At 39.2% G+C, this 16052-nt stretch overlaps 1 protein-coding gene and 1 long non-coding RNA gene across 2 annotated transcripts; one reads left to right on the top strand and one right to left on the bottom strand.

Moving 5' to 3' along the window:
* The first annotated feature begins 114 nt into the window (after window positions 1–114).
* Window positions 115–8824, top strand: LOC146492828 (uncharacterized). The gene is made up of 2 exons (XR_014872071.1): window positions 115–225; window positions 1998–8824. It is a non-coding gene; the product is annotated as an uncharacterized LOC146492828 (long non-coding RNA).
* Window positions 199–16008, bottom strand: LOC146492829 (sialin). The gene is made up of 11 exons (XM_085149307.1): window positions 15820–16008; window positions 11141–11295; window positions 10236–10453; window positions 9908–10141; window positions 9246–9420; window positions 9002–9120; window positions 6103–6264; window positions 5572–5704; window positions 3584–3731; window positions 3311–3401; window positions 199–2130 (listed from the first exon to the last, which is right to left on the bottom strand). Exons 2-11 carry the CDS (start codon window positions 11223–11225, stop codon window positions 1963–1965), a joined length of 1533 nt encoding a protein of 510 aa, XP_085005433.1. The 5' UTR covers window positions 11226–11295; window positions 15820–16008; the 3' UTR covers window positions 199–1962.
* Between the last annotated feature and the right edge of the window lie 44 nt (window positions 16009–16052).

Consider the following 16052-nt stretch of genomic DNA (forward strand, 5'->3'; position numbering starts at 1 on the left):
ATGTTTCATTTAATTTTCACTCAAAAACATGATATACTTTTATGGAAATTAGGCCCTAAATTCCAAAATTAAGAGAAAATTTTGCTGTAATGCACTGGACCGAAGTAAGACTAAAGAACTGATTGACAATTTATACCATATGTTTTACATAACAGTCAAATCAGAGGACAGAAGGAGTATGGGAGTACATTACGAGGGTTACATGCCACTCACTTTAATTTTCAGGTAATCCAAGTAAAAACAAAATTATTTTCAAAATAAAAGCACACATTTTCATGACATCACACATTTTTAAAGCACAGAGGAGGTGAATAAATCATCACATCTTTACAATCACAGTGCTCTTTGAACTGCATGATGGTATTTCTTAGATCATATAGAAACAATAATTACTGTAGTTTATAAAAGGAAGTTTTTTACTGTTGAAGCAAACCCATGTGATTACAAAAACTGCAAATGCTAGCACCCGAAGGTGCTTTAAGTCTTAAAAACAAGTGAAGAAACTCCGATCTAAAATGTAAGGTTTCACGTGTCTTTGGCACTCTTATCAGAATAAAACATCCTGAGTATTCATGTCATTGAAAAGTGCTTCTGTTGGTCCTAATAAACAGTCTGTAGAAGTGGTCAGAAAACTGCAAACAAAGCAGTCAAAGACGAAGCTGTGCGAAAAACTAATAACAAGATCACTTCATGAAAAATCACTCAGTGTCTCCCACCTGACCCCCTCAAAATCTGCTGATTTTTACATCCAATAACTTTCATATCTTTTGGGATGGACTTTGAACATGACTGTTGTGGTGAAGAGAGAGCTGAGCTGGAGGCAAAGCTTTCAGTTTTACCTTTAAAAACATTCTTCAGGATCCAAACTTGCACATGTCAAAACAATTACAAAGAGCAAGACGTTGTTTCTCTCTTTTAACACAGAAGAAATCTGAGCTAGAAGATGATGCTGGTATCAAAATGTAGGAAAAAATAAGAACTTTCATGAGATGTAATTTGTTTAGATCAGCCTCCCGTAAAACATGGTCATATGGTGCTTGAACGTATACCCAAAATGCAGATATCGCCATTGAATTATAAGAAAACAGGTCAAACATCCAGGTTAAAAGGTTAAAAAGGCTAAAAAATGCTGGAAAAAAAATAAGTGACTTAAAAAATAGCCCAAGATTTTAACACATCCCTGTGTACTCTGATGGCCTGTAACCCAGAAAATATTCACAGCATGAAGATTCAAAGCTTCATTAAATGTATAAAAGTTATTTTACTTTAAAGAAAAATCACCTGATGGTGGGTTTTTTCCTCCAGATATGTATATTTTATGTGGAGTGACCCTCCTGTTGTGCAAAATATGCATTTTGTTCTTAACTGTACCTTGTTCAAGGTAAAATTAAAAGAAAAACCAAAATAACTTTATAAAAAGTGATATGTTTTGGTCTCTCCTGAAGTGTCGTAAGTATCAAACAGGTGCAAAGAAACAAAATCACCAGGAAAATTTTAAACAAAACTCACATACAAACGATTAAAACTTTATCAACAAGAGTAAACGTGTTTCCTGATTATTAAAAGGCAGCACGTGTTCGAATATGTCATCTGCACCAAAACTAATCTTTTCTTAAAAGTAGTGATAACATTCTAACCCTTGAAATTTCACCTCCCAGCGAATTTAAAGGGTTAAAAATGTGCCTAACAGGAAATTTTAAATGCTCCATAAGCTGTAACATAGTTGCTGGAATTACCGTAAAAATAAGTCTATCAGCTCACCTCGTAAACAAGAAGAGCATATTGTACCTCTGAAGTCATTATTGGTTCATGAAGTGTGAATACTGCATGAAGTCCCTTAAGTCATACCTGAATTTACAGATTAAACCTCCAGACACGTTTCTCTAAAATCAGAAAACTGTGTAAAACTAGCTAACCGTATATGTGTCTTTAAAGGCTCTGCTGCTGATGCATATTTCTGCTTTAATGTGAGATGGACCTGTTCCTCTTCCTCTCAGCTTCAGCTCGCTCTTCCTCAGTGAGGGCCCATGGTTGGAGCTTGCCGCTGCCAAATAACGTGTAAATGACGGCGCCGCCCGCGCTGATCCCAGCAGCAACCCAGAAGACTTTTGCCCAGCCAGCCAGAGTGTGCTGCCAACCAGAGGAGAGGACGATGAATGTTAAACACTGTGAATCTGACAGTGAATTATTGCTGCTTTCAACTATTTTATGATGCCTTCTGTGTATTTTCCACCTTGAAGAAATAAAAATATGAAGATATGATTTTATTATCATTCCTATTCCTGTCTAAGGCTTTTTCACACGTACGCTGCAGCCATTAACCTGAGAACTCAAACGTCCAGCAACATCAGCCCGACTTTAACCCTCCTAACATCCACCAGAGGACAGAGCACTAAAGCAGGATTATGGGCTTATCTCGATAACTTCATGATTAAACCTGGGTTTTTAGTCACACAGAGGTACATGATTTTTATGCTGTAGACCTGGAGCAGGTTATGTTTGACATAAAAAGATCAACCAGTCCTCAGAAAACAGCTCTGTGTATTGGTTTTAAACTTTATAACAATTTTATTATTTTATATTATATATGATAGATAAAAAGGACTTTATATTTATATTAATTTGTAAGAAAATCTATGATTTTGTATTTACTCACTGCTCTCAGAACGTTTACACCACCAGGTGTTAACAGTCGGAGAAAGAGCTGTGATACTGCTCGATATGTTACCTCACAGAGTCTGCATTTTTGCCAGCTTTCCCTGAACTTTATTAATACAGTATTGCACAGAGATTCATATTGTACTTTTAATACTTTGCTGATATGTCTGCATCCGTTTTAGTGATGCAAGTCTGTTTTACATGTTTAACCCCTTCATGTTTTTCCTGTAATAAAGTTTTATCCTTATTTGTAAAATTATCACTGTCCATGTTTGTGATTGGTCAGATGCCGGCAACGCCAACCCTTTAATGTGAATGTTTTCATAGCTAGGTTGATAAACCCTGAGTTTAGCGAGATGATAACCACCTTCGTTTATCCTGATTGCCATAGTTTGGATAAATGAATCCAGATAGCATAAATATGTCGTCCGTATAGTGACCTCGCTTTGTAGTTCAGGGTCAAACTAGGTTAGGGTTGGGTTTTATTTATGCCACATTTCCAGCTTTCAAAACGAGCCTCATACATTAACGTTTGGCATATCAGCTTCTGCTATGAAAGGTTTCCTCACGTTAGGAAGACATAAAATAGTTTAACCCTACTCAAGAAGACTTTGTGCTCTGGTGAGATGATGAATTTAGCCTTTATACTCACATCTTCAGTAAAGTATCCCGTTACGATCGGCGCCACGACCCCCGGGATAGTCCCGAAGGTGTTGGTGATTCCCAGCAGGAATCCTGCATACCTGCAGGAGCAGGAAACAAAGTACCTGTTTGTCACATTTATCCAACTCTTCATTAGATCTGTGGACTCTGATTATCAATGTCTAGTTCACTTAAGTGATTTGCAGCTTTTATGTGTTTCATGTTTTCGGGGTTTAAACTGTTAAGCAGTAAAAACTTCAGCTGTTTGGACGACGACACCCACCGAGGAGCGATGTCTATCTGGTTGATGAAGACTCCGGCGGCGCTGAACCCTCCCGTTGTCATTGACAGTGTGAGGAAGGTGACGGTGAGGATGTGGTCGCAGCCGGTGTAAACCACAGCCGCGAGGAAAACCGAGGGCAGAAACAGACCTGAGGAGAGAAGAGACGGCCGTTGGAACAGGAAAAAAATAAAACAGTACCGGGTCACTTATCTCTTTAAGAGAGAATCTGATCTACTCATGTCCAGCTCTGTGTCTTTATACCTGGACACTACTAGAGCGGCTTTGCATTAGTCAAAGTCCAAAATAATCCCTATTTAGCTTATACCTGATGCCCTGATACTACACCTCTGTTCATCCTCCGGGAAACAAGCTCCTCTCACTTTAAAGGCTGCTTCCTTCCAATTGGCTGACACTCACAAACAGAAGGTTTCAATAGCAGGTGGGAGTGTGTAAGCTCTCAATGACATCACACAGAGTCAAAATAAAAAAACAAAACAGAAACTGTTTGTTTAGAGGAGTGTGAGACCCGAGCTTTTCACAAGGATTACTTTCACATGTTCTAACCTCATTAGTCCATAAGGGAAGAGAAAAGAAATCTGTCCTACCTCGTGTACTTCTGTTTTTTTTAATATATTATTTATTTTATTGAGCTATGCAACCTAATTCAAAAACATCATATATAAAAAACAAAACTAGGAAAAGCAGAATAGACCCACACTAATATTTAGGACGGTAGTTATTCTGAGTGAAGTGTTGGTTTTACTGGGAGGAAATTCACTTCAGTGCATGGGCCACATTCATCCCAGACCAGTAAAACCACAGCATACACACACATGCATTAAAAAACAAGTACATTATAATCACAGTCACCTGGAGTCCTGCAGGCCTCATACTATCGCTTCACAACAACAAATGCAAACTAAACCACACGAGGGCAGCGTTGCTTCATTAAGTCACTCAAACTTTAATCTGCATTTGTTTGTGTTGAACAGCAACTGTTCCTGTGTCACATGTAAAAACTGCAGACGAAGCTTTGATGAACACAGTTTTTCATCTCGGGGAGGGACCCAGAGACAAATCACATAAAATGATCTCTGTAGTAAAATATTTGTTAAAGTGTTGCAAATGAGCCGAGTTTAGTTTGTGCCGTGTTTCTCATTCTTTCTGGATGTTTGTAATTCCAGTGCCTTGGCTTAAAGTGGGATTTTGCTGGCAGAGGAACACTGAGATACAGCAAACTTATTAGTCTCAAAATAACTCCCAAATTCCAACAAATCAGCTGACTGCTGCTGCTGCTGCTGACTCTAAGGCTTTCTGCTCTTTGTGAATTCAGCTGCATCCTGTATTCTAGGAGGATTTCATGAGTCATCATAGCAGGAATCCAGCATGAAGACAGAGTCAGGCATGAATAGGTAATCAAGTTGAATGGACTTCACAATAGATTGTTATCAGGAACAACTTTGATATTTAGGTTTGACTCATGACAGGCTTATACTGTCGTTGTTGTGCAAGTTTAAAAAAAATTAAAATGCAGTAAGATTTGCATTTTAAAAAAGCAGGCATGTTTTTTTTTTATCCTCTCAGAACCTTAAATCCACAGAGCCCTTATATGAAAGAAGAAATTCTGCAGGATTTTTTAAATGTTTGATTCTACCCTCGATTTGGTCATAAACTTTCCTCAGTCGGGTCTGGGTTTTTTGTGTTCATCCTGTTTCACCAAACAGGTCTTGCAGGATTCACATGTTGCTCAAAAATCCCGTGGACAACCTTTTGTGACTGTGTTTTCATATCAATGTTAAACCAGCAGCCTTTCTAACCAGGCGGGGCCAGAAAATTCACACAATTCTTTACAAGTGGATGTAAAACTCTCTTAAAAGTCAAGACTTTAACCTGAGAGACTAGCTTCCTGTTTTACCTTCTGAGTATGCAAACACCTATATGTATGTAAGCCTGCACACAGATGAAATGAGCACTCAAGTTTTATTTACCTACAAGCGTGAAGATTTTGCGAACGACAGTGACGCTGAACACTCGCCGCTCGATGAGGGCGTCCGCCATGACTCCAGACGCCCACGCCATCAACCAGCTGCCCAGGTACGGCAGAGAGGACAGGAAGCCGTTCTGATACAGACACACAGACAGATGTTCAGACTTTGTCCCAACACAAAAATACAGAAATATAAACACTGACATCAGGAAAGTGTAGAGCTGATGCTGTAGTTTCAGATTTTGGGACTTTCACTTGATTTCCTCTCTGACATCTCCACATTTTTGGATAAAGCTACACGTTTACTATCCGACACTGTTTCAATTCTTCTATTTTTTACTATTTTTTTTTACAATTAAGAGAAAAAAGAAGCAGAGGTCAAAGATAAAACAAAGTCCCTGTAATCTATCATAACATTAAAACTGAAATTTCACATCCAAGTTTTACTCGGGTGAGTCTCATGTGTCTCTACTCTGATCTCAAACATCTGAAGCGCTTCGGTAAACATGAAACAAGTGAAGGGAAATCTCACCGACTGCAGGTCGAAGTGCAGGATGACGTCCATGTAGGTGGGCAGGGATGTGAGCAGGGTGTAGTAGGCCCAGTTTGAGCACATCTGGGTGACGATGATGGCCCACAGTTGGACAGACAGCGCCATTTGCAGCAAAGGCAAGGACCAGCCATGACCTGTACCCTGAAGCATCGTTCAGGTCAGTAAAAAATCATAACAATGTACTGAAATAATACAATTTAAGAACTTTGCAGTAGAATCTGACTGATATAGGGTTTTTAAGACCGATACTGATGCAGATATTTGACGATTTAAAAGCCAGTATGTCAGCCAATACTTTTTCATTTCAGACATATGAAACACAAACAGATTTACCCGAAATTTGAGCAGATGTTTATTTACTTGTTTACGCTCAGGTTGGATCAGCTGGCTGCATTTATGATGTTCCCATTGTTGCAAATGGGCAGTGTTGGGAAGGTTACTTTTAAAATGTATTCCATTACAGAATACAGAATACATGCCCCAAAATGTATTCTGTAACGTATTCCGTTACGTTACTCAATGAGAGTAACGTATTCTGAATACTTTGGATTACTTAATATATTACCATGCTGTTTACAACTACATGAATGTACTATTGCTGTGATTTATTGCTGTTACTGAAGGTCCGCGGCTCCGAACCGTAGTAAAGGGACCTCTGGCTAATACGGTGGGTTCTGTGTCGGCTCGTAGCCGAAAACTAGCTTTACTTTGTTGTCTGGGTCAACTTTGCTAGCGAGAGACAGAGAGAGGCGTTGAAAGGCTGCTCCAACGGAACTTATTGTTTTTGGAGGAAAACACGAACACGGTGTACAGTCGAGTCTTAATAGCGTACTTACAACTGGGCTCGTCAGGCACTCTTCTTGGCTGCAGTGGTTATTATTATATTTACATGCTTCCAGCTCCCGTTTTTGCTCGATGACAGCTCGTACTTTGCCTTTTTCTCCCTCCCTCGCTCACAGACACATAACGTGTATGGCAGTCCATTCTCCCTGCACCACGGACTACACTGCCTATGATGCTACATTCTTTAGGGCTATACCGGTAGCATTCTGCCTATTAGCTTAGCACAACAACAACAAAAAGGCCTCTCTCACCCAGGAAACACAGAGAGAGAGAGCGGCACCCTGTAACCATGGCAACCGTAACGCTGCCGCCTGGAACAAGAGAACGTAGCTGTCAAACAAAACCCAAACAGGCCTGACCCGCCACAATATGAAACAAGGAAGTACCGCCGTGTAATCCATTTATTTCAACAAAGTAACTGTATTCTAAATACCACCTTTTTAAACGGTAACTGTAACGGAATACAGTTACTCATATTTTGTATTTTAAATACGTAACGGCGGTACATGTATTCCGTTACTCCCCAACACTGCAAATGGGTGTCTTCTGGTGGACAAACCATGCAACATCAACACTCATAACATGCCTAAAGAGTGTTTCTACTTACTTTTTCAATTTTCATTTACCATCTGCCAAAATAACTAATGCTGGATTCTACTCTGCAGCAATAAAAACATAATCATAGACAGAACATCTGTAGGAAGGATGTTCTGCTTTAAGTTATTATAGGTAAAAAAAAAAAAACTACTGACATACTGGTGACAGATAGTGGTCCCCCTCAGCCTCCTAGTAGATAGACTTATGTCATCAATTTCAAAATCCTAGGTGACTTCCTTCTAGAATTATCACACTCAGACGATTTTCAGAAAACCTGACCTCTGACCTCAAACCTTGAGGTCTACATTCTTAGCAGATACACCCATGGAGACCTGGGTGTCCATGTCACCTGCCCGTGGACAATGATGACCATACTCCACGAGCCTTTTATGGCTGAAGGGTAAAAAACTAAACTAAAAACAAAAACTAGACAAAATGATCCTCTGCACCCCCCAAAAACTGTACAAAACAGCATAAAAATATGAAGAAAATGTCTTTTTTAATCGTTATTTATTAGTTTGGTCAAACAGAGCTGAGAGGGAATTATTTTTCGTTGAGACCTGAATGTCTATGTGACGGTTTATCTGCAGTTGTTTGTACTTTAAAACCAAATCTGAACTTGTTAAGCCCATAAAACCAAGTTCACCACAATACTTGTCCATCAGTGTGATTCCCCCTCCCCCTCCTCCGAAACCTTTTCAAACAATAAAATCTAAACTGAAACGAAACCTACTGAAGAAGATCAAACTATAATATATTTGGATCGAAAATATATTTGGATATAAAACCAACTGAGACAAAAGGTCAGCTGCGGGGAAGAGAGAGTAAGAAAAAGCAGAGCAGTAAGAGAAATGGAAACAGGAAGTCAGATAAAGGAAGTGATGAGTCACTCTTCACTGCAGGTAGTAGAAAAGAATACACAACATAGGAGCAGGTGAGGGACAATTTTGAACAGCAATGGAAAACAATGTCATTTGTATAAACACTACCACTTTTTTTCCACTTAAAAAAAACCAAAAAAACATTTGCAAATGTTTGCAAATCTCTTTTTGGGGTTAAAAAAAAGCTTTTGTTGGTATTTACTAAAGATTCCCAGTTAATCTAACAACTAAAAGGCAGGACTGAGGTCATGTGTTGCCTGTGAATCTGCAGGAGTTTCCTTATACGGGGTCATAGAGCAGTGCTTCTCAAAGCAAGGACCCTATATAGAGCACAAAATAAATAAAAAGCAGACGAGGACCAACAAAACAAACAAAAACAACTGTCACATGGAGTCTGAAGCTTAAGTATAAAATAGATTTACACAAATAGCTCCAGATAAATATAAGGAGTATAAAAGACACGAAGGATTTGCTTGGCCAGATTATAACAGGGTCCCCTGACAGAGACACACACGAGGATCAATGTAAATAAATATCTGTTAACGTTTCACTCGTACCTGTGGTCCGACGGATTTAATGATGTAATCTCGCTCCTCTTTGCTGATTCGGCGATGGGTGCGAGGGTCATCTGACACAAAGATAAACCAAAAGACTGCCCAGAGGCAACCAGCACTGCCTGGAAGAGGAGGTGAATGATTAAAAGAATCAGCAGATTTGGCAGTGAAAGCAAAGAGCTAAACAGTAATTGTCTTCAAGGCAAAAAAAATGGCTTGTGGTGACACCAGTGTGTGTTCCCCTCACCACAGATGTAGAAGACAGTGGGCCAGCCCAGCATCTGGCAGATGTAGCCAGTGAGCGGCAGGGCCACAAAGGCGCCAAAGCTGCCCCCAGATGCCGACATGGCTATCAGGCGAGAGCGCTCCAGAGGAGGAGCCCACCTAGCCCACATCGCCATCATCGCCGGGTACGTCACACCCTGAAGATGCACACAGAGACAATGTAAAGAAAATAATCAGCCCGCTGTTATAGAAGCTTTTTACGTTGGCAACTACAAACACCTGGAGTCATTCTTGATGTAGGTGGAAAAAGGTTAAACCAAAAAGTGTACCAATGGTTTTTCTTCTCGTTACATTTTTGGTCATTCACAGCTGATCACGCTGGCAGAGCGAGGCCTGTATCACCCATAGGAGCAGACGCAGGACTCCTCATACCACAACTTATTAAACCCCTAATTTGGAGTTTTATTCTCTGAGATCTTGAGTTTTCCTATTATTTTCTTACCTTTCAAAGATTTTTGTTCAAGCAATAATTTATTTATCTAATCAATCCATCTTAGTATAAATATGGTTATCTTATCTTAATAACGTTTACATATGGTCAACCAAACTTTTAACCTTAACCACAGATGGGTGTTCAGAGCTTAAACGAACCTGTCAAAGAAATAAAGAAAAACACTGTCGTACCTCTCCGAAGCCCTCCAAAGCTCGCAGTGCAAACAGCCAGTACGACCCCCATTTGGCAGCGAGAGGGGTGAGCAGAGTGAGGGCAGCCGTGCCCAGCACACCCAAACCCAGGAAAAACTTGCCCCCGTAGTGACCGGCCAGGTAGCCGCCCGGGATCTGCGTGCACAGGTAGCCGAAGAAGAAAGCCCCGAGCAGCCAGCCCTGAGTCTCAGAGTCCCAGTTGTAGTGAGGGACCTGGGGCAAGAGGACACAGAGAGGAGGCGTCACAGAAAATAAAGCGTGAGGAGAGATCATGATGGCGGCTCTTTCAATGCTCGAGCGGCGTTACCCCGGCAGGCTGCTGGAAGTTATTGCTAGTGTTCTCGCGTCCTGATGGTGGTGGACAGGCGTTGGTGACGGAGTGGTTTCCGTCTGGATCTGGGTCGGTGCTGTTCACCATGGCTACCATGGCGACGCTGAGGTTGACACGGAGACCGTAGACCACAGTGAAGCCGAGGAACATCAGGAAGGCGAGGTTGAAGCGGGCCGAGCAGCACCGAGGAGGAACTGATCACACACAGAGAAATAAATAGAGTATTTTTTTAAGAGCCTTAAATTTGGCAGATCTCCTCTTTTAGGTAATTTTCCCACGCACGTTTGAGCCGCTTCAAATACAGCCACTACTTTCAGATACCGCCCTAGAAGAGCTGCTTCCATACTCGCACCACAATGTGAAAGCATGATATTGCTTCCAATCATCAGTACTAGTACTCAGGAGTTTCTGTTTTTTGATCATTCACTGGAGGAAAAATAACAAAAAAATCCACAAAGAACATTTTGGGTAAACTTTGAAGGCTTTGTAAATAAGCTGAATAGATAAATAATTTTCTTGACCTTATTACAAACATTTCTCTTTAAGCATTGCAGATTTTTCCTGTAACAAGCCAGAAAACTGGCCTCTAAGCATCACTAAGATCGTTTATATCTTTACAGCAGCATGTGATTCCATGTCAGCTGCCTCATTGAGGTCTTATATGACAGGTGATCTTTAACGCTGATGTGTGCACTGAAGAACTGAAAACCATCACTACAAAACAACAAAAGTAACAGCTTCACTTTTGCAGTCATGTTCAAAATTAGATCCAAACACTTCAGTGATACCAAAAGCTCAACCTGCTGTGTGTTCAGCTTATTTTTCAAAGCAGATTCAATATTTCCGGTAAAGATTAACATGTAAAAAAATGTTTTCCTCACTTTCATCACCCCCGATGAGAGGTTCGGTGTCCTCACTCTCATCGGAAGCGGCTGAGTTGATGGAGCAGCCATCGGGTGGTGGCATGGCAGAGCGGCTGGATCCGGGAAAATATTCAGTCTGTGTCGATGTCAGTGAACCATGGTGCCCGGGACGTCTGCAAAGGCAAGATCAACTTATTAAACCACAACAAAGAGGATGTGGGACAAACACATGACAAATGCCATGGCGTGCTGACAGGCAGCAGGTTTGGACACTGTAACATGCTAATCCACACACGCACGCACGCACACACACACACACACACACACACACACACACACACACACACACACACAAACACACACAGACTGGCTCTTCCACTTCCAAAATACTTCCACATGTCTGAACTCATTAAGTTACTGATGCCCGAATTGGCTCTGATGGAGATGATGATGCTGACGATGAAGCTCAGAGAGCGTTCACACTAACACAGCAGTTATTGTTGCTGCTCTTTGTTATAAATTTAAGCTTTTTGGGAACTGAGAACACAACCCACAACCTCAGGCTGACACACATCTGTTTTCACGGGTACAAACGTGGTTTTAACCAGGTTTTGTGTGACCAAAGATCAGATTAAAAGTTAGAAAATACAGACATATTAAGAGAGACAATTAATAATTAATATCAATTATCTTTAATTGATATTAGTTGGATGTAATGGAGGCATTTATTCTAGTGTAATATAATAGATCATTTTATATTTGTTCCTGAATTATTTTCAAATTGTTCATAAGTTTTTTTAAAAAATTTAAATATCTATCTAATTTTATATTTATGTTAAATTTTATTTGTTTATTTTTTTCCAAATTCATTTTTCTTATTGTATTTCATTTTTTCCCTGAATCTTCTGATTGTGCTTATACACCATTTTAAATTTTGTTTTTATTTCTTTATAATTTTATTTAATTTCTCTGTAGCTTTCTCTTTTACAAAACAAATATTATTAAATTATCAGCTGGTCCATCATCGGTGACGCGCTTTGAATTGAACCACAAATAAAGTTTGATTGATTTCATTAAATCGTGGTTACCAAAGTCAGTGTATGTCTGAAAATTAACACAACAGCTATTAGCCAAAACATTAAAAACACCAATAGATTGAAGTGATAGATCGACAGTTTTTAAATACAATAATATTCTGCTGGGAAATACAGATGCAGAGGTTTCTTTGACATTGCAATATTGTTCCAAACACCCTGTTGGACGGGAGAAGACAATTCGTAATCCAACGCTGCAAAAACTGCTGAAGAACTTTAACAATCTATCTAATCAAGAATCCTTCAAATGTGCTGGAAAAATCCGGACCCATGGATAAATATAATAATTATAATAATAATCAATGTTTCAGTCTGTCTGAAATAAACGTGAAATAAATGTGGATCATCGTGGATAATCCAACACAGAAAAGCTGCAAAATGAGACTATAAAGATTAGATCTAAAGCAGGATGGAAAACACTGACAGTTGACTTTGTGGTAAGTTAAATCTATTTGCTGGAGTATGTTTGTTATGAGAGAAGATGACCTGAAGTGACTTTTAGTTCCTGCTTAGTTCCTGCATTTCGATCCTGCTCCTAACAGCAAGTTTTTAAAAGGCTCTGCAGAAAAGATGACACCTACTCTTTAACTACAGGAAGTCTTTATATCTCTTTCGAAATCATTTTGTTTCTGTCTGTTAAGTTTAAAGACATAATGAAGAGGTAAAATATAAAATCGGGACAAATGATGAAAACGTTTCAAACAAGAGGAAAACTGCAGAAGATCGTGGAGCTGTGCCAACTGGCCGATCAACAGACAATTAATTAAATTAACACCTGAAGCATTTGCTTTTCTTTCTTTTGACCAACACACAGATTTAGCTGTTTTCCTTCTCACTGTTTTTGTTACAAATAAAAGTTTATCTCTATCAGTGAAACTCCAAAACAATTCCCGTTACTTCCTCACATCCTCTTTCTGGGAAACGGCTTCCTAAATATCATGACTTTAATTATTTGCGTGACATATCATAGTAAATCTTAATTTACTTGAATTTTAGACTGTTGGAGTTTGGGTGGGGGATTTCTTTAAGCTTTTATTATCCAGAGTAGAAAAGTGAAAGTCTGGTAGACTGCAATAAGAGCCATTTATTATGAGTTTAGTTAATCATCTCTGCATCTCAGTATATTCAAGTTCATATATTTTGTGACTCTGATGCTCATCCAGCAGCCTTTAGACACATGAGACTGAACTTTAAATGTGTTTAAACGCCCACACGACCCAATCGAAACCCTGTAGTTAAGCTAACTACAGAGTTTTATAAGACAAACAGGTCAAGATGTTCTCACATAAGAAGTGAAACTTGGTGTCATGACACTGGCTTCTCTTATCTCATCAATGAACGCTCGTAATCACTGTGAATAAGCCTTTGAACCAAAAAAAAAATTCTGGCACAACTTCACCTGCTTCCAAGGTGCATGGAGAGGATAAAAGAATTCACAAAGCAGGAACTCCAGCAACACTTGAGGGAAGATGAACAACTTTAATAATAGACCAACGCGTTTCGGCTTGACCCTGATGAAGGCCACAAGCCGAAACGCATTGGTCTATTATTAAAGTTGTTCATCTTCCCTCAAGTGTTGCTGGAGTTCCTGCTTTGTGAATAAGCCTTTGAACCACAGCTACTGTCTGGCACACTTGGCTGAGATGATTAGGAGTTCACCTGGTCAGTCAATCTGTGTGTTTTGGTCCCAAACTGTGACTTGGACAAACATGTCCTAGATTTCAAAGCTTCAAAGACGCTGGACTGAACTTTAACGGAGTATAAGTTTGTGAGAGGTTTTCCATCAGCGGTTTCTTTCTCCAGGTTGTTTTTTTGATTATCCACTTTTTTGGGAAAAAAAGGGAGACATCGCCATTAATTTGTCCTTAACTTGAGGTCATCCCCTCAGTGTTTTAAAAATAGATCTACAGTTTATGGTGCAAAAAGGTACAGTGAAAAAATAAAAAGTATTTATTGTTGACCTCAGTTTTTAGTCTTGTTGCCTACAGTTTTGGTTCTGATGTCATGGTCATTTGACTTTGAGCATCCTGTTCCCATTTTTCGTGAACGTCCAGGTGGAAACAATGTGAGAGACTAAAATAAAAATGAAATGTCATTACTTTTTGGGTTCTATTTCATTTTTATTTTAGTCTCTCACATTGTTTCCACTGTCTCTACATCCAGTGTGAGTCTGCTCATCTCTCTGCTGTGTTTCTGCCTTTCAGTTGTTTCCTGTTTTACTTTGATAGTGTCAGGTTTTCTCTTCTGTTTTGCTCTGGTGTTTGCTGTCATGTGTGCTGTGATTCCCCAGCACCTTGTGGGTGTTTTTAGATTAACTTTTCATCCAGCTACAGCCTGACATGTTTCTTTAATAACAATAATTTATGCAAATAATCAGTCATTAAATCTGCAAGTAGTTTTTTCCTCTTTGATTTACTTCAAATTTCACTCTGAGAAGTATACGAACTTGAATAGCCAGCTGTGTGGAAAAGCACCCGAGACTCTCACTGAGTAATGACACTTCTAAAAGTTAAAGTCTGTACTTTTTTATAGGCTCACCTCTTTGTTGTAAGGCACCATGAAATTTCCAGATTTGTATTTTCAAACTTATGGTTACCACACACACACACACAAAAAAAACTAAAACAAAATAAAAAAAAATAACCCTGAGAGAAAGTGAGCCCAATCAGGATAAGAATATTAGAAAATATCCACAATTAATATGACCTTTAAACAGGTAATTTAATCTGATTATTATCAGGTATCCTCAGATGGCTCCCACAATGTGTATTCTGTTAATCCATTTAAGAGTTTTGTATGACAAAACGTATATTATTGCCTTTACCATGTGATTCGTGCCTCCGAGTGAGCCTGTGTGCAAATATGTGTGTGTGAGAGTCTATCATGATCCTCAGAGCACATTTCACCTCTTCAGGAATAGTTAACGTATTATTACACTGACTTTTTCTGCTGCTTAGTTTGGAGGGAACTGGGGTGAAAAAGTAAAGACGGATAACCAGATCTCAAATGTTCATATGCATAACTTTATGTAAATCAACACAGCTTCGAGGTTTGGCAGATTATATTCCACCAGCTTCCCATCCATAACTGGAAGTTAAAGTTTGTTTTTATGTTATTGTGTGATACACTGTGTAGTCCAATGTAATGCTGAATAAGTCTTACTATCAGCACTGGCAGAGAAAGCCTCTTAAAACATTTACATAAACTTTTAGGGACCGCCTACTACAGAACTTGTCGTTTTAACGAGTTATTTTTTATATATATATATAAATCAATATAAATCCAACTAAATAATATTTAGAAACAGCATCTGTTCATCCTTCAGTAGATGTAACATGAATATCATTAAATATTTCAGGAAACGGAGCTAAATCAACTCATTTTTCCCAAACAAAGACACACCACAGCATGGTGTAATATGTCTAAATAACGTAACTGTAACTCTATATCAACATTCAGACACATTAAATAAGTGTTAATATACTTAAACGTTTCCAATTAAAGCTAGAACAAGCTGTTAAATGTCCTAGCCAGGATATGTTTGTTAACAGCTCAGCTACAATGTGTCACTGATTAACCGGATATCGATCAAAAGCAGCTTACCTTGTGAAGGATTATAAACTATAATTCATTAGGTTTTATTGGAGGTAGAAGCACAGGAGGCTTAACTCTTGACACTTGTCATGCTGAAGCCGGTGAAACAATAGAAACAAACTTCCGTGCCGATGTTTTTACACCCAAGTCATATGAGCCTCGGGAAGGGGCCGATCGATGGATAAGCCACGCCTAGTTTTAGACTATCCAATGACTGCAGCTCATATGTTTTATAAATGACG

Source organism: Neolamprologus multifasciatus, chromosome 22 (genome assembly GCF_963576455.1).
Source record: "Neolamprologus multifasciatus chromosome 22, fNeoMul1.2, whole genome shotgun sequence".
In the NCBI taxonomy this organism is placed as follows: Eukaryota; Metazoa; Chordata; class Actinopteri; order Cichliformes; family Cichlidae; genus Neolamprologus; species Neolamprologus multifasciatus.